The sequence below is a fragment of the Populus alba genome, chromosome 16, assembly GCF_005239225.2.
Source record: "Populus alba chromosome 16, ASM523922v2, whole genome shotgun sequence".
Taxonomy (NCBI): Eukaryota; Viridiplantae; Streptophyta; class Magnoliopsida; order Malpighiales; family Salicaceae; genus Populus; species Populus alba.
In genome coordinates this window covers 8,781,562-8,800,514 of record NC_133299.1, presented here as the reverse complement: position 1 = coordinate 8,800,514, position 18,953 = coordinate 8,781,562, and the positions used below count along the sequence as shown (strand labels likewise).

Below are 18,953 nucleotides of genomic sequence, written 5' to 3'. Positions count from 1 at the left end.
TTTAAGAAAAAAATTATCTTAGCTTTATGTTTCTCCAAAATTTATTTTATATATGCCATCAACTTCCTAAATTATTTTATGAGCTTATTTACAATATATTTACTATTGATGGATGTTCATTGAATTAGAGTCGAGCCCTAAATCAGAATTCTCATAATTTGATAATTATTTTTATTTTTTTACATATTATTTTTTTATTTATATATATTTCTTGAATTATTTAATATTATTTTTAACAAAAATTGAACAAAAATACTACATTCATCCAATGTATGTTCCTATTTCCGAGGATATTGCGGATTTATTATTGACCTTGTTTTTTGTTTGAAAATATCACTCTAGGCCTACTCAATCCTTAAAACTAGGAGACACGTCAACATAATATTAAAATTTCCAAGTTTTCAAAATATGACGCTAACTTGATAAAACTGTGTTGACTCGTTATTAAACTCGTTTTGAGGTTAAAAATATCATGTTAAGCCTATGTGGGTCCCAAACAAATAGAAGACACTTCAACCTAGTTATTAAAACTCAAACTTAATAAAAACATTATGCTAACTTGATGAAAACTAGTTGACATTGTTTTTGTTCTTTTTTTCAAAAATAAATATTTACACATATATAAAATGTAAAAAGGCAAAAGCGTAGTTTTACAAAATGCAAATAACATTAACATGAAGCAAATAAAATAAAATAAAAATACATTGTTGAATAGTAACCTATTTTTTAAGATGAATTTTTACACAAATATGCATATGTAAAAAGACAAGAACACAATTTTACAAAATGAAGCTAATATAATTGCAAAGTGAACAAAAATAAAAATGCATGGATGAATAGTAATCATGTATGGATAGTGTAATGTGCATCATTTCATTTGTGAATACTAAAAACAATGCAAAAACCCTACTAGAAAAGAAGAAAATAAGGATTTGACTTACCTTAGGGTTGATTCAAGATGAGTGAGGAGTTTTTATAGTGGAAAAGACAGTAATAGTTCAAGATCTAGACAGTAACAGTTCAAGACAGTAATAATTCAAGACAATAACGGTTGGACAGTAACAGTCCAAGGTCTCGACAGTAACAGTTCAAAGTCTAGAAAATAATAGTTAGACAATAACAGTTAAGCGGTAATGGTTAGACAGTAACAGGTCAAGATATAGACAGTAATAGTTGGACGATAACAGGTCTAGATTTAAACAATAACAATACAAATATAAAGAAATGGATGATAACTATAGTTGGACAAAGAATAACAATATTAATGGGTGTAATGAGAAAAATGTAAAATGTAAGGAAATGAATGAATGAAAGAAAGATTTATTGGCTATTATTATGGTTATTATAAAACGTATCCTTGAATGAGGAAAATTTATGAGATAAGCTTGTGATTTGCAAGAGGGGCCACAAGCATGGGGTAGCAGCAGCAGCAACAGGGGCGCACGAGTAGAGCTTTTACTATAGGTATGTGATCTTCACCTAAGCTTTCTAGTTAAATTCAAGAATTCAATATGTTAATAATATGAGATATGAATTTGGAAAATATTATGTGAAAGGATGGAAGTTGATGTAATGATGTTGTTATTTCGGATAGTATCTCGAATGTATGTGTGTTCACGGTGAACGATCCTTATGTGAATTGCCAAGCGATGGGAGTACCACTAACAAGGAAAATATGAGAAGTATAATATGTGTTTCGACTATCATATATTTAGTATATGTTAGGATACCGGGTAAGGGGATTACCATGTTTTTTATTAGCATACATTTAGTATATGTTAAGATCCCGGGTAAGGAGATCTCCATATGTTAATGCTAATGGGATGATGATATTGATAAAAAAGGTATTAGTAATGTGTGGGTGAAACAGTTGCAATTGATTTTAGTGGAATCTTGAATGGAAGTTGGAAATGAAAGATGAAATAGTTTTCAGTAGATAAATGATAAGGAGTTCTAACGGAAATAAAAAGAAAAAAAGAATAGAATAAGAATACATATCTACCTTTTTAAATTATTGGAAATTTGTGTTATTTTACTTATTATGATATTCATATTTCAATAATATGTATTTTGTTTTAGGACCATCTCATGCATGGCAGGAGTAAATGTTAACTTTTATTCATTTTTGTTATGTAGTCTAGGGAGGATGACCTTACATTTTGTAAATATGAAAACATTTGTATAACTTAATTTATATAATTAATGTTTAAAACTTGATTAGATGAACTTAACTCTGTAGTTCATATAACCATGTTCCATGTATGCGTATTTATAATAATTTGGGACCTTCCGGTATAGGGAAGACTCCGCTAAAATTTCAGTAGACGTTATTATGAACACCATGCATATATATATATATATATTACTCTATTTTTCAGTTGACAAGAAATTGTTGTTTTATCCCGGATACTAAGGATGTTACAAGATGCTTAATTCTTGGTCCATGCATGATTGAGAACAAAACTCTGAATTTAATTGCTTGAAAACTTGTCTGGCTTGAATGTTCATTGGTATTCTTCATTTTTTATTTGATCCATTTTGACAAATAATTTTTTGACTTTTTATGTTTTTTAAGTCTAATTCATTTTGGTTTATAGTTTAAGTCTTGGTTTGTTTTTCACGTCAAACCAGTGGTCTTGGTTCAGTTTATGATCGAACTAAGGGTTTCAGGTCAAATTATGGTTTTTGGTTCGGTTCAGGGTTGAACTAGTGTTTTTAAGTTAACATAATTGGTTTTTTTTTGGGGGCTAGATACCTAGGCTTTGTTTGGTTGGTTACTTTTTTGTTGAGGAATTTTTGGCCTAAGAAATTGTTTGACAAATACACCTTTAAGCCTATTTTAACAGTTTTGTTTTAAATGAAAATGGTTTTTTGCCAAACAGACCTCAAATAAATTCTTAAAAAAAATTCAAGGACCAATTTAAACTTATTTATGGATCATTCACATATTTTTCTAGCAATTTTATTTAATATCATGTTTGTATACTTACACCGTAAGATACTGACTTGATATTAAAATATTTATTTATTTTTGTCGAAATCTAAAAAATTTTCAAATTTTTTTAAAAGAATTTAAGCACTATCTAGACCACGCATTGCTGTTTACCTTAGATAAAGTACGTTAGGAGTGCTAATACCTTCTTTAATTATGATCAATCTTTTATTTTAGAATTTCATATAAGACTAGACCATTTGGGTCTTTTAATGATCTTAAACCAAATAATTAATTAGAGACTTTTTGGTTCCAACACTTCGCGTACTCGTGCGACATATAAGAATTTTAAAATTTATTAATAGTTTTATGGAGAGATTTTATTTTATAGATAATGATGAGTGAGAGAGTTTTATTATTTTTGGACTTTATTTTTTTTTTTAATATGTGATTTACGTGGATATTAGTCATGACTTATAAGAAAAAAAGGAAAAAAGAAAAGAGAAGGGGGTCGCAGTAGGTGACAACAATTTACCAAGATGATTTGTGTGAGTATACCAAAAAAAGAGGCTGGTACACCAAAAAAACAATGGATCCCACCCTTTTGAATCCCTAATCTGTATTCTACTGAAAGTGATATTTTAGGGAAATAAAGAAGAAGTTGGCAAGGACGGAAACCGCTTAACTCCCGGCTCACCGGTCTCCATCGTAGTGGGCGTGTGAAGGTTGCCTGAACTTGTTGAGAAGGCTCTTGGTAAAAACTGGCAAACAACCAAACATTTTGGTTTTACTTTTTTGTGGTAAAGATGACTTACTGATTGACCCATTAATTGGCTGATGATAACAGGAGGGGAAAAAAAAGAAAAAAAAATCATTACGGTGACAAAATCCAGAAGAATCCTCTGTTTATTTATGAAAAAAAAGCTCCAGCTTTGTAAAAGAGTCAACACTTACAAAAAAAAAAAAAAAAAAAAAAACAGGTTAAATGAAATAATCATAGAAAAATAAATGTTTAAAAATTATAACTTTTTTAAGTAAATAATGTGTCCACCCGTGATGCAAGAGGATTTATTAAAGTGTACCAAAAAGAAAACAAATAAATAAATAAATAAATGTGGCTTGTCTCTTGTTACGGCAATCCACTTGCCCCGGGAGAGAGTGGCCCCAATATTCAAAATAGCAGCAGTGTCTCTCTCAAAACAGTAGCATAGGGTAAAGCCTTGTATTTTGTAGCTAACTCGAGCCGGAGCTAGCGGTTAGGGCATTTAACCCTAGTTGGCCTGAAACCGTGTGCGGCCACTTTCTTTTTCCATATCGCCCGTATTCTCGTATTCTCGTATTTTTTTTTTTAATATCAACTTTTCCTTTATGGCATCTCAAATTATCCATTTTAGATCGGAATTGTGTATTTCTTAGTTTTCTTCTGAATTTATTTCTATATTAACTGCTTGCATGCCCGAATTTGTAGAGGGGTCCAAATTTGATCGAATTTTATTTGATATAAATAATCAAATTTCTAGTAATTTGAGTATGGATACTTTAGACTATAATTAAATTTATCTGTAATGTTAGTGTTTTTATTTTAAAATGATGGTATCAAAACTAGTATCTTTAAAAATATTTGTCTAAAACATCAATCTATTTAAGATACACATTTGAAATTTTATCAAGAAAGCTATTCCCAATTTAAACTATTTTTTTATTATCTCAAGATTATTTTATATTACACGCTTATTCAATCTTAATCCATTCATCCAATTGAATCTAATATTTTTAGATCATTCATGATAAAAAAAAAATTATTTTAGTAAAACAAAAACAAATGTATTTATGTCTGTATATTTAATTAAATTGTTAATTTACTCTTCATTTTTTTAAAAAAAAAATCACTAGAAATTGTATCATCTAACTTAATCATTTCATAGGAAAAAGGTATAAAAAAGCTATAAATAATATACAATTCAACTTCTATAACAATTAAAACTCATAGACGACGTACGTCTGTATGAATTGAGGATACAACAGATAAATATTTTAGATTTGGTACCTAATTAAAAATGAATATACAAGTTAAGGACTAAATTAAGTGTCAACAATGTCTAGTTGAGCGTTGTCTTGGCTTTCTCTTCTAAAACTCAAAAAAGGATATTAAGAATGTGTTTGAAATTGTGGTAGTAGTCATGATTTAAAATATATTTTTGTTTAGAAATATATTAGAGTAAAATTTTTTTTATTTTTAAAAAATTATTTTTGATATTAGTATAATAAAATAATTTAAAAACATAAATTATTTTTTATTTTAAATAAAAAATAAAAAATAAAAATTTAAGGGAACACGATTTGCATCTCCGCGTGTTCCCTAAACACATCCTGAAATCAATAACAAATCATTATATTAATTCTAGGGTTATTTGTGATTGTAGTTGTGATTATTTTTTAAAGTATTTTTTTTAAAATATATTAAATAATATTTTTTTATTTTTTTAAAAATTATTTTTAATATAATACATTAAAATAATATGAAAAATATTAATTTAATATAAACAAAAAAAAATTAAAGCAAAAATAATATTTGGATTGAATAATGGAAAGGGATTTAAGGAGAAATGTTAATGCAATAATCAAAACTAAAAAATAAAGGGAAATTGGACAGGCTCCTTAAAGATCCCTGTTGTTTCCCTGCCTTCTAAAGATACACAGAGTGCTCATCAGATCCGGATAAAAAGGTAAGTGAAATAGGAAAAAGAAACACATGAAGGACTTGTATATCCACTACAATTACTTTACTGCTACCACTCCTTTCTGCCTTTTTTTTTCTTTATTGGGTGCGTGTTAAACCTGCCCTTTTCCTGTTCTTTCAAAGCAAGTGTCTGTCTCTCTTTTTGGACTCTTGCATGATTCAAAAAATCTTTTCTGCTTATTCGATGATACCCTTTTTATCTGCTTCTTTTACTGCCATGATTTCCTGGTTGAATCAGTGACGACTGACTCTTGCTGGGGGATTACTTCAAGACTTCTTTTTTTCTCTGCTAAATTTAGCAGAAGAATTGTGAGGATATGGTGAGATAGTTTTCTCTGTTTCGTTAGTTACTGATATCTTCTCCTTTCGGCTTTTCTAAAATCCGTGGGAGAGAGAACAGGGTTGGGGTACAGTTTTTTTTTTTTTTTTTTTCTTGAAGTCTGGAAACTCAGCTTAGTCTAAACTTCCGTGGTTTTTATGCCAATCCAATCGTTTTGGACAAGCTGTACAAGAGCTTGATTTCTTAGTTTCAACAACAGCAGAAAGAGTTGCAAAGAAAAGGGGTTTAGAGCTGAGGGAGCCTTACCTGTAGAGCAGCTTCGTTTCTTCAACGATATTGAGATTTTCTTGGAATTGGAATCGCAGTTTTGGATACAGCTGCTGCTTGTGAGAATCAGAATTTAGCGTGTATCTCAGCGAGGAAGGAAAAAACTCCTTGTTCTCTATGTAGCAGAAATAAAGATTCTTCGAATTTTGACTCTCCTGCTTTTTGATCATAGTGTATGCCTTTTGAGGTAATAACTTTGTCGGGCTATACTTTTTAGTTCTCTTGATTGGACCATACTTTCTTTTATTTTATCCAGAAATCCCTGATTGTTTGATCTTTTGTACTTTTGTGGCTTCTACTAAAGAGATGATAACATTTATGGAAGCGAAAGAGATTTTGAAAGAGGAGGCTGACAAGTGCTTGGATTCTCAGTTATGGCATGCCTGTGCCGGCGGCATGGTCCAAATGCCGGCGGTGAATTCTAAGGTCTTCTACTTCCCTCAAGGCCACGCCGAGCATGCGTGTGAGCCTGTTAATTTCAGGAACTTGCCAGGTGCTTCCCATACCCTATGCAGAGTCTCAGCTATCAAATTCATGGCTGACCCGGAAACTGACGAGGTCTTTGCTAAAATTAGGTTGGTTCCAATTAACTCTAATGAAATCGATTTGGATGACCAAGAAGTTGCAGTTAATGGTGAAAAGGAAGCCGCACATGACAGTAAGAAGCCGGTTTCTTTTGCCAAGACATTGACTCAATCTGATGCAAACAACGGTGGAGGTTTCTCCGTGCCAAGGTACTGTGCGGAGATGATTTTTCCACGACTGGATTACACGGCAGATCCGCCTGTGCAGACCCTTCTTGCTAAGGATGTTCACGGTGAGACATGGAAGTTTAGGCATATCTATAGAGGGACACCGAGGAGGCATCTTTTGACAACTGGATGGAGCCCGTTTGTGAATCATAAGAAGCTTGTTGCTGGTGATTCTGTTGTGTTTTTGAGGGCGGAGAATGGAGATCTCTGCGTTGGTGTTCGAAGAGCTAAGAGGGCGATCAGTGGTGGACCCGAGTCCTTGTGGAATCCGGCTCTTGGGAATCCTGTAATGCCTTATGGGGGATTCGGTGCGTTCTCGAGGGAGGATGAACATAAGATGATGAAGAATGGAAGGGGGAATGGCAATGGTTCGAAGTCAAATGAAAGTTTGATGGGGCGAGGGAAAGTGAGGGCTGAATCGGTTATTCAAGCTGCTGTTCTTGCTGCAAATGGACTGCCTTTTGAGACTGTTTACTATCCTCGAGCCAACACTCCCGAGTTCTTTGTGAAAGCCTCTCTGGTAAAAACAGTAATGCAGATCCGGTGGTGTTCAGGGATGCGGTTCAAGATGGCCTTTGAAACTGAGGACTCTTCTCGGATTAGTTGGTTCATGGGAACTATTTGTTCTGTTCAGGATGCTGATCCTCTTTGCTGGCCAGGCTCACCGTGGAGACTTCTCCAGGTAGTGTCATCTCTACGTAATTTTGTCGACTGAAAAGGAGTAGTTTCTTTATCCTAGTTTTAAGAAAACTACTCTTGTCATGACCTCTGTAGTTGATAACTTTTTCTATGTGGGTTTTCTCTAGTTCCATACGTTTATTCTTATGCCATTAAGACAGATATGCAGTTTTATGCATCCTAATGTTGATACTAGACTTGTTTGCGTTGTGGTTTGTGCAAGTAATGTTATTGAAGTTGATAGTTATCTACAACTGCTGTCTTTCGATTTGAGTTGTATGAACACTTTCAAGAAGATTTCACCTAGTATTTTAAATTAACATCAATGGATGGATGGTTTTTATGTTATCATGCACATGATACTTCCATGTCTGAATTTTCATTTTGCAGATACTAATCAATAGGAACTTTTTATTTGTATGTTGTAGGTTACATGGGATGAGCCTGATTTGCTTCAAAATGTGAAACGTGTTAGCCCGTGGCTAGTGGAATTGGCATCACATATGTCTGCCATCCATTTGTCCCCCTTCTCATCACCAAGGAAGAAGTTGAGGCTTCCACAGCACCCGGATTTTCCCATCGACGGTCAATTTACAATGCCGGTTTTTTCCGGCAACCTCCTTCAGCCCAGCAGTCCCTTTGGTTTTCTACCCAACAACATTCCTGCTGGCATGCAGGGAGCCAGGCATGCTCACTATGGTCTACCACTATCAGATCTCAACCTCAATAAACTGCACACAGGTCTACTTCGGGCTGGTTTCCCGCCATTGCTTGATCATACTGCTTCACTCACAAAAGCCTCCAATATCCAAACCATTCAAAAGCCTGTCTTGAGCGAAGGGGTTTCTTGTGAGCTGACCATGTCACATTCTACCCAGACTTCAAAGAGAGCTGATGATGTGAAGATACCTCAGCTTGTTCTTTTTGGTCAACGAATAGTCGCTGAGCAGCATATCTCTCTTAGCTGCTCTGATAATACCGGCTCGCCAGTTCTTGCTAGAAATAGTTTTTTTGAAGGAAAATTAGATAAGATGGAAAAATTTTCTGAGGGATCTGTGTCCACTCTTCCTCATCGAGGCCTGTCAAAGCATTCCTCATGTGAAGGATTGCAATGGAATAAGAACAGCCACCGAAAGAGTGAGCAGTCCTTAGAGATTGGTCACTGCAAAGTTTTCCTTGAATCAGAAGACGTAGGTCGCACCCTTGACCTTCAATTGCTTGAGTCTTATGAAGAATTGTATAGAAAGCTGGCTGACATGTTTGGCCTACGGAATTCTAAGAAATTTAGCAATCTGCTCTACCGTGACGATAATGGTATTACCAAACACATTGGCGAGGAACCATTCAGGTGTGACTCGTTTTCTTTTTAGCTTCTGTTGTTTATTTTGTTCTGAGGCCTTTTTCACTCAGTGAGTGGAATCGTGCACATTCCCATAAGAATGATTGTTGCTGGTTCATTTCTTGCAGCAACTTCTCAAAAACAGCAAGGAGGCTGACAATTGTGACAGATTCAGGCAGTGATAATGTAGGAGGAATGTAGAGGAAGGAATAAACCCTTTGGTTTCAAATTGTACAGCTGGCTGATTGTGCTCCTTGGCTCCTGTGCCACCTTGTGCCCTTCAAGTTCTGGGAGGGGGTGTTCTGATCTAATTTTTGGATTTCTCAGTTGAAGTTTCCTAGATTCTTGTTTCTCTTCCTTCTGAACAAGGAAAATGTAGATCTCAAAACTTGCCTTCATTCCCAATTTGTCATGGTCGAATTCAGTATTTCTTGTTTTTCTTTTTTTCTTGGCCTTCTAGTGCTATGAATCCAAGTCTTTAAAAGGACATGGTCCTTGTAACAAAGGTGTTTTTGGGTGGAATGAATTATGCCTTCTGAAAACGTTGTCCTATATCGGGCATATGATGCAATGCCAAATCAATCTTTTGACAGCAAGTTTGGAGCTCCTGTCCTTGTACACAGAGTCTTTGACAGTTGAGCAATGGCTATAAAGTAAATATAATCACCAAAAAAACAAATGAAAGTATTCTGAGTGTTCCCTTTGACCAGGAAGCATAGTTTGGCTGGGGATTCAGACTGCTCCTCAAATTTAATGCCAGCAAGAAACTGAGAAAAAGAAGCAAGAGGTTGTTCCTTGAAGCAAATCATGAAGGGGATGGATGGAACAAAAGCCACCTTAGAAAATCACCTTCGTTGCGTACATGACTCGAAATAAAAGCAGGTTGTTAAGTGTCTAATCACACCTTAATAACAAACACGGGTTCATGTTTCAGAGATATGTTCCACAGTTTCATGATGGCATCCTCTCGCTCTCAAGCCACCGCCATTTGTTTTCTTGTTTTTAAAAACATTTTAAATTAATTTCTTTTAATGTTTTTAAATTATTTTAGTTTAAATTATTTCAAAATATTTTTAAAAATACTTTCCAACCCAAACACTGATGGCAACTGCAACATGACATTGAAACAGTAAGGTAAGTTGCGAGAAGAGAAGATACCGTTGATTCGTAGCAGTAACCTCTTGTCTTAGAAAACACAAAAAGGGGAAAACAATATTAATATTGCATAAGCGCACTTAGCGCAGGTGGGGGTTTGGAACATTGAATTAGGTAAATATTACGTGTTAGACATTAATAATTATTATTAGCATTGGGATTCTAGAACATACATAAATGTCTCCCAAGGAAGTCAAATTGCTGTCCTTCTACGAGCAACAGACGCACAAAACAAGTAGCTGGAAAAATAAAATAATAATAATAATAATAAAACATTTACTTCATTCCCTTAAAAGTCTATAACCTAATCCACCACACGTGGGAGTGAAAGGGACCACGCGAGTAGGCCCCTACTATTACTCCTATTATTACCATATTCAAAAGGTCAATTAATACTCCATGGACTCACGTGTGGGCAACGTCACCAAGCATAGAGCATCGCGTGTGCTGCCGCGTTTCAATGAGAAGGCTGTTATGCCGAGGATTCCAAGCCCAATCCATCGGTTTTTTTAGTTCGGATATCTTTTGTTATTTTTTATTTTTTTCATTTTTGTGGAACTCTTATATATAATCTTCATCTGTTTTCTCTCTAATTCTTGGATTCCCACACTCAGATAGAGCTGATAACAAATTAAAAGATGAAATTCTTAGGAAATCCCCCCCCCTTTTTTTCTATGACAAAAATTTATTAGTTCCATTTTACTGTATTAGAGTACTAATAATACGAGTTTTAAGGAAAACAAAATACATAATACAAGTTTCCGTAAGCTTATAAATTAGATTTAATCTTTTCAAGTTTGTTTTAACTCTAGTTAAACCGAACCTAACATATTTTATTTTTAAACTTGGATTAACTTTATTAATCTTGGATTGACCATGGTCAAACCAAATTTAACGTAGAAACACCATTTAATTTAATCAAACTGAAACCAACTAGTTTTATTTTGCGCTCGGTTTGTGTTCCATGAATTTCTAAAAAACCCAAGTCCAACCATTCCTAAATTCCACCTCAAACTCTTCCAATGAATTAAAAAATCCAAAAATTTTCTGAGTTAAAATCTCAAATCTCAATATAATCGGAGCTAAAAAAATCTTTTATTTTTTTGATTAATATGATGGAAAAATTCATATATATATATATATAATATATATATATATATATTCGATTCAATTAGCTGTAAATATCCTTATTAATTACAATATTAAACATTTACAAGACGTAATTCTTCCGATATGCTCAGGAGTCATGTCGAAAACATTTTAGTGGAAGAAGGCAAGAAGCCATCAATGTCAGGGCACTCTCTTACTTGCAATATTCAACAGCCTGAAAGTCCAAAATGCGTAGTTTAATAGGTGCACGTAATTATAGCTGGGGTTGTTAATTAAGGTGGTGAAAAGCAAGGACCGTAATTTGAATCTATCGTCAACGACAACAACAAAATCCGGAACACAAGCCACTCTCGGTGACATCATCCTTAGACGGATCGTGTGAATTTTCGATACCGTCTCATGAACGTATCTCTTTTGTTTCTTCGTTTCTTTCCGTGTTTTTTTTATTATTTATTTATTAATTTAGGTGTTTGTTTCTACCAACATCAATCTCTCATCCTTTGTATTGAAGAACTAAGAAAACTAAATTAAATCTTAATCTTATAATTAGAAAACAATAATGATGGCATGCCAGTTAAACTTGTTAAAAAGAATAATATAAATTATATTTTGAAATTTTGCATCTAATAATTTAAATTTTAAATTAAAATAATTTTCTTGATAAAATTCTATTCTAATCTCATAATTTAACGAGTAAGGTTTGTTGGCTCGGAAATTATAACATTATAGAAAACCTTGCAAAGTAAGAAAACAACAATCGGCTTATAAAACATAATAAATAATTTGTTCTAATTAATTAACCAATGACCATATAAAAAATAAAATCAACAAATAATCCAAAATCAATATATATGGTAAGATTTGCATCAAATCAAGATCGAAACAAGAAGCTATAGCTCTAGCTAGCTAGCTAGCCACACACTCACACTATCTTTTTTTTTTTTTTTTTGTTGGCTTTCGGACGTAAATCAATCTGGTCTACGAGCTACTGATCTTCATGTTGCTATGAGAAGTTGATCTAGGTTAAAGTTGTGAGCATGTTGACAAGGCATTACGCCAGCTGCTCATTTTGGTACGTAGCAAAATTATATATTAATTATATATTTGGTAATTGCTAGTTTTTGGTTTTATGTGGACAATTTAATTAGTGGGTGGATGTCTAGTATTAGCCTTAGTTTAGTCAAGCATGCACAACTGGTCAAAGCACAAAGGAAGAGGAAAGGGAACCGGACCGAAAGCATTGTTTTATTGATCTTAATTACCTTAGTTTTCTGCACCCGTTTCCCACCATATGTGGCATGGTTTCTACCTAGCTAAAAGATATTCATAAAGGCACTACAAGCGTGGGGGGCAGTAGCGGTATTTCCCCCAAAGCTTTACTCGGCTTAAGAACTGAGTCCGCAAACTGTCGGTTATAAAACATAAATTAATAAACATAAAAGGGAGGCTTGAAGGATCCAAGTCACGGCAAAAGGGCACGGGTGCATGGGGTGCATGGGCTTGGGGCAACTATATCATTCAAGGGCTTACGTGACCTCAATACATCCTGAGTCATATATATAGGGTCTTTTTTTTAATGGTTTTTTTTAATACATTCAAATAAATCAAACAATTATATGTGCAAATAAATATATAAAAAAAAGTTATTAACAGTATCTAAAAATAAAAGTTGAAAAATCAAAAGATATGTAGATCTAGATATTTAATTTTGAAAGATAAGGTATAATTTAAATTGATCAAATAAAATAAAAGAGAAAAAACATTACGCAAGACTACAATATATTAGAAATATTATCTAAAATAATTTGAATGGTTGTTTACTAATTATGTTACCTACGCTCCACCATGAGTTATATATTTTTATTTTTTTATAAGTTTATCCAGAGTATTTTTATAAGTTTAATATATATATATATTAATATATATATATATATATATAATCAAATAAATCAAGAACTATTTGTGCAAATAAATAATAAAAAAGTCATAAACGATACTTAAAAATAGAACTTGAAAAATCAAAGACATGTATAGATTAAGATATTTAATCTCGAAAGATGGGATCTTTACTTGCTAAATTTGTTTATTAAAATTTATTTTTTATTTATAATAGAAAATTATAAGATATCAAATCTAAAAATATATTTTTTATTTTTAAAAATAAAGTTCATCCATACAAAAGAAAAAATAAAATTATAGTTGAATAAAAATAACTCTTCAAATAAAAGCATAACTAAAAAATAATTGTCATTTTATAAAGTAGGTTCTCTAAACAAAATAAAAGAGAGAACCACAAAAAAATATAAAAAATCATTAATTAAAAAAAAAATAGCTAGACTTGGCAAGCCAAATCATGATGTCGAATTATTTTTTTTTGTCATAGCAACGAAAACATGTTGTTTCACACAAAATACAAGTTTATTATATAAATTCATGTTTATTGAAAATTTCAGCTTACAAAACCTTAAATTATAGCTCAACTATTAACCCTAATGCCCAAACCTTAGATAATGTCTTTAGCACTATCACCTTTTAGAGTGTGCTTTAAGCCATCTATCTTAGATAGTACGTTGTTTAGCCCCTATTTCTTTTATACGGTGTTTTTTGCATTATCACCTTTTGAGTACGCTTTTGAACCCTTGTCTTCCAGACAGTACGTTGTTTAGCTCCTATCTCTTTTAGATAGTATTTTTGGCACTATCATCATCTAATTGCGCCTTAAGCCCCTGCCTTTCAGATAGCGTGTTTTTTAGCCCATGTCGTTTTTAAGTAGTGCTTTTGGCACTATCATTTTATAAGTGAGCCTTTGATCCCTCACCTTCTAGATAGTATGTTGTTTATCCCTTATCTCTTTTAGTTAATGCTTTTAGTACTATCATCTTTTAGAGTATGTCTTTGAGCCTTTGTCTTTTATATATCGCGTTGTTTAATCCCTATCTCTCTTAGATAGTACATTTGGCATTATCACCTTTTAGAGTGCACCCTTAAATCCTTACCTTCTAGATAATACATTTTTTAGCTCCAATCTCTTTTAAATAGTGTTTTTGACACTATCGTCTTTTGAATGCCCCTTTGAGTCCTTCATCTCTAGACAGTGAGTTGTTTAGCCTCTATCTTATTTAGATAGTGCTTTTGGTACTATCGCCTTCTAAGCGCGCTTTTGAACCTTCACTTTCCAAATAATATATTGTTTAGCTCTTATCTCTTTTAGATAGTGCTTCTAGCATTATCATCATTTAGAGTGCGTCTTTGAGCTCATCATCTTTTTGAGAGTGTATTATTTTCAAGTGTGCTTTTTGAGCCTTTGTTTTCTAATTTTTGTTAGATATGTCATTCTTTGAGATATATTTGGATAACTCATCACTTTAAGAAGGATTAACCACTTTTTGATTTGGTAAATCCACAAATTCCCTTTGAAGATTTTTTATCCTAACTTTAAAAAATTTTCACGTCTTTTTTTTTCTTTACAAACTTACTATTTAAAGTCTCTTATGAAACATTCTGTCGTAAGTATTGTAAAGAGAGAACAAATGTTATAACCCAAATTTAGGTTCCCAAAATTATAATTTTCTTTTTTAAAATAATAATAATGATAATACAAAAAGAAAGTTGAAGAATAAAAAAAAATGTAGGAGGAAAAGTAACTTGGTTGGAAGAAACAATTTGAAGTGGGACTTATATGAATAAATTAGAGAAGGGAAAATCAAACTGGATCTCTGACAATATTGGAAACTCAATTTCACATTTGAAGGATCTAAATGTGAAAGACAATGCAAATTTAAGGTTAACTTAAGTGAATCTTAAGATAAATTTGCATAAAAATTAAGATTGAGAACTTAATTAGATTTTGATAGGTTGATTTAATCTAATCAGAAGCCTAATTAAAGATTTAATTAAGTTTAATTTAGACCATAATTAAACAAATTAACTAGGATTTTAATGAGTCAAATTAATTTTATTAAAGACTTAATTGGTGAAAAATTAAGTTTAAACATCTAATTTGAGTTTAATTAACAAGATTTTAATTTTAAAACCAAATTTAATTCTTACAAATTTAATCGAATGAAATTGCAAACAAATCAAAGTTTAGGGGTGAGTTAAGAATTAATTTGAAGGAATTCAGAACGATCACAGTGTAATAAGCAATAGAAACTAGGGGTTCAATAAAAAATTTTGAAGGGCGAAATTGAGAAAAATCCTGGAAATTATACTCAATCAAGGGGGCTAATCGCAGAATTTCAAATGTCGTTTCGATTTAAATAAAACACCACGTTTTTTCTAATACAATGTCGTTTTGTGTAAAAAAAAACACACAGAAGAGGAATGGCGCCGTTTTCTAATACAGCGTCGTCAACCTTCCCCCGGAAACAACAAAAATGGCAGCCCTTTTTATTCATTTAAACCTCCCTCATCCCTCCCCTACACAAGACAAAAGCGTAACCCTCACACCTTGTCCTCTGCATTCGTACCCAGGCAAATAACAACCCTTTTACAGCATCGAACGTGCTACTACAAGGAGCTAACATCACACCCCGACCGACCATCACTGACTGTTGCCCTTGTACTTTATATGATTGCATGAAGGGAGGAGATGAAATGGTGGTAGGTCGACGGCTAGAAACTCTTCTAAGAACTCTATAAACCCAGTGCTTGCTCTTGCCAGATTTAAAAAGAAAAGGGATTGATATGACGTTGGCTGTAAAAGGTCTAGAGCAGAGGGGTATTTCATATACTCTGAAGGTGAAAAGTCATCAAAAATCATTAAGCCATCGAAGATGAGAGATCCTGAGACGTTTGCGAATCTTATTTTCTTTCCACCAGTATTTGATTTCTGTCGAGGCAACAGGTCATGATAGGTATAAAAGCGTTCCCTCCTTTCTTTGCATTCCAAATCTTATACATATCTTTATATGTTTTTCTCTGTTTTGTTAAAAATAAAGATGCGAGCTATGGGAGGAAGATTCGCTGGTACATTGGTCACTGCAATCACATGATAACGTTGAAGGTTTTAACGAGTCATATACTGTGTTGATACAATGGCATGTGTGGAGACAGTAGACTAAAACAGAACAGCTTTCTAAAAAACATCAAGCAGTGAAGTTCCTTCCTCTGTTAATGATCTTTGAAAGAGTGGAATAGTGAATATACATGCCTTTTGTGTTGTTCTATGAAGACCAAGGTTGCATCCTTTTCTCTGGTCTTGTTGGTTAACGTTAGTGTTCTTTTTTTACGCAAAGATTTTGTTAAGAATGATGCCTGAGATTAATTTTTGTTGGAGGGAAAGATGCCTTTGTTACTGGAGAATATGAAGGATGCTGGGTTTTTTTTTTTTTAATTAGTTTGATCTCCTAGAAATAGATCCTTCATTGGCCTTCTGTTTATGGTTTAGGCTCCCCAGGGCTTTTTATCAAAATGAGTGGGCTGAATCTTCCCATAGCCCGTTGCTTTTCCACCAAGGCCACGACTTTCTTCAGAGTAAAGGCCCATATGTTTTTACACCGGTTTTAGGCTAGGCTGGTAGCCCGGTTCATGTGACTAGGTTGAACCTTCATGAGCTTAAGACCATGTTTGGCAAGATTAGAATTTATCAAAGAGAAAAAGATATTTTTTGTGTGGTCCCTAGCATGTTTTTCATCAATTTCATTTAATATTTGGACTCTAAAACCTACACTATAAGATACTAAATTAGTACTAAAAATATTTACTTTTCTTCAAGATTTTTTAAAAATAAAAAATATCTTTATTTAAGAAATACACAAAATACATTTTTATTTGTGTGCATATGGTCAAATTCTAAAACTTTTTATGCATATTTTATTTAAAAAATAATAAATAAAAATTATATTTTTATCATACTTTGAAAAATAAAAAAAATTAAAACCGAGGATCAAAGTGAAAAGGATGGTCAACTTCAAGACTGACATTTAAATTTGATAGGGATGCAATTGAATTGATTCTTAAAATCAAAATATCAGCTAAGGACTTAATTAAACAAATAAAAATTGAGAATTAATTTGAAAACAAAGATTTTTTGGCACTATTTTTAAAAAATAAAATGACATGTTTTGTACAAAAATAACATTGTTTCATTCACTTGTTATAAAAAAAGAAGCTCAAAACAGTTGTGTTTTGATGGCACTGTTTGCCATCTTCTTCTCTAGGACACGCTGTAGGCACGAGAATAAGGTTTTCTTCCTCTACTTTGTAGCAACCTCTCTCTCTCTCTCCCCTAAATACCCAAAAAACTTGATACAACCTATACCCCTCTCATGGCATACCACCATGATGAAAAACAAAGGGGACAAGCCCTATGGGTAGCCTTGAGGCAGCTGCTCAGTGGCCGCCCAACCACTTTACCCTTTCTTCTCCATTGTTCTAGGGTCGGACCAATGTTAGCCCAAACCAAAATAGTCGGGCCAGGTCTAGCCCAGTCCCCTTGAAAAAAGAGGATCTGTTGGGTCAACCTTGACCCAACCAAAGTGGTCTCAGCCTATAAAATTAGGTCGGGCTCATCCCAATATATTTTATTAAATAAAAAAAATCCAAAATCCAAAAAATCCTTACAAAAAAATTGTAATTTTTCCATCAAATTTGCTTAATATTGGTTTGTGTTTTTACACTGTAAAAATAGAGATCCGATATTAAAATACTTGGTTTTCTCTGAAATATTGCAAAAATATATATAAAAAAACAACAAAACAAATGTCTTATTTTCATGCACTTAGCCAAATCTCACAAAAATATAAAAAATTCATATCGTATTTTCATACAAAAAATTTCAAAAAAAGAGAGTATGTATTAACATGCATCTTGAGTTTTAATAACCAGTTTATTAAAACCATGAGAACTAGCCCTATATTTTAAAAATACCAAAAAAAATATTTATTTTCTTTTAGTATCTAAAGTTATGAACTTATATGTAAGACGTATTCTTGATATTAAATAAAAAGGTAGTTCTTTTTTTATTTAACATTATAATGATTAGGTTTTTATTTAATAAGATAAGGGTCTTCTTATTGAGAATTTTTTTTTTAAACTTTAGACAGACTAACAATTAGAAACACGACAATACCTTAGTTTATATCCGATAATTAAACAATACAACTTACTTTAGATAATATGTATTATGGTTACTAATATATTTTCTTTACGCAATCAGTCCTCGTGCTCGATTTATGAGACTCGTTAGGGTTCATAATGATCAAAATATTAGGTCGAGACTCTTATTATTTTTTTCCACCTATAAATAATAGGAATTTCTTGTTCTGTTTATTTTCCCATACCATACCATAAATTTCAGAAGAATCATTACCACGACGCAACACATGAATGACAATTAAAAAACAATTTAATAAGGCTTCAATCTCTAATCTAAACTAACTGAGACTTCATATAGTCCCCAGATTCCATAACAAAATTATTTTGTAGGTATTTTAGTTGTTTTGGCAGCGAATTATTCATACTTTGATTCAAAATAACCCGAAGAAGGTCATTTTTGCAAAAAAAAAAAAAAAATAGAGTTTTTAGCAAACCCAACCGTTGTGAAGGCATGAACCATCCGACTAGGAATGAGTTATAACGGTGAGTGCAAGTTTTTGTTGTTTTTCTTAATGTAACAGAAAAGGTCATCCTGTCGTCTC

At 32.7% G+C, this 18,953-nt stretch overlaps 1 protein-coding gene across 1 annotated transcript; it reads left to right on the top strand.

The window, feature by feature from the left end:
* Window positions 1-5,643: 5,643 nt before the first annotated feature.
* LOC118045913 (auxin response factor 18) lies at window positions 5,644-9,590 on the top strand. The gene is made up of 4 exons (XM_035054664.2): window positions 5,644-6,466; window positions 6,584-7,713; window positions 8,138-9,057; window positions 9,177-9,590. The coding sequence occupies exons 2-4, from the start codon at window positions 6,586-6,588 to the stop codon at window positions 9,247-9,249; spliced, it is 2,121 nt and encodes a 706-aa protein (XP_034910555.1). The 5' UTR covers window positions 5,644-6,466; window positions 6,584-6,585; the 3' UTR covers window positions 9,250-9,590.
* Window positions 9,591-18,953: the final 9,363 nt, after the last annotated feature.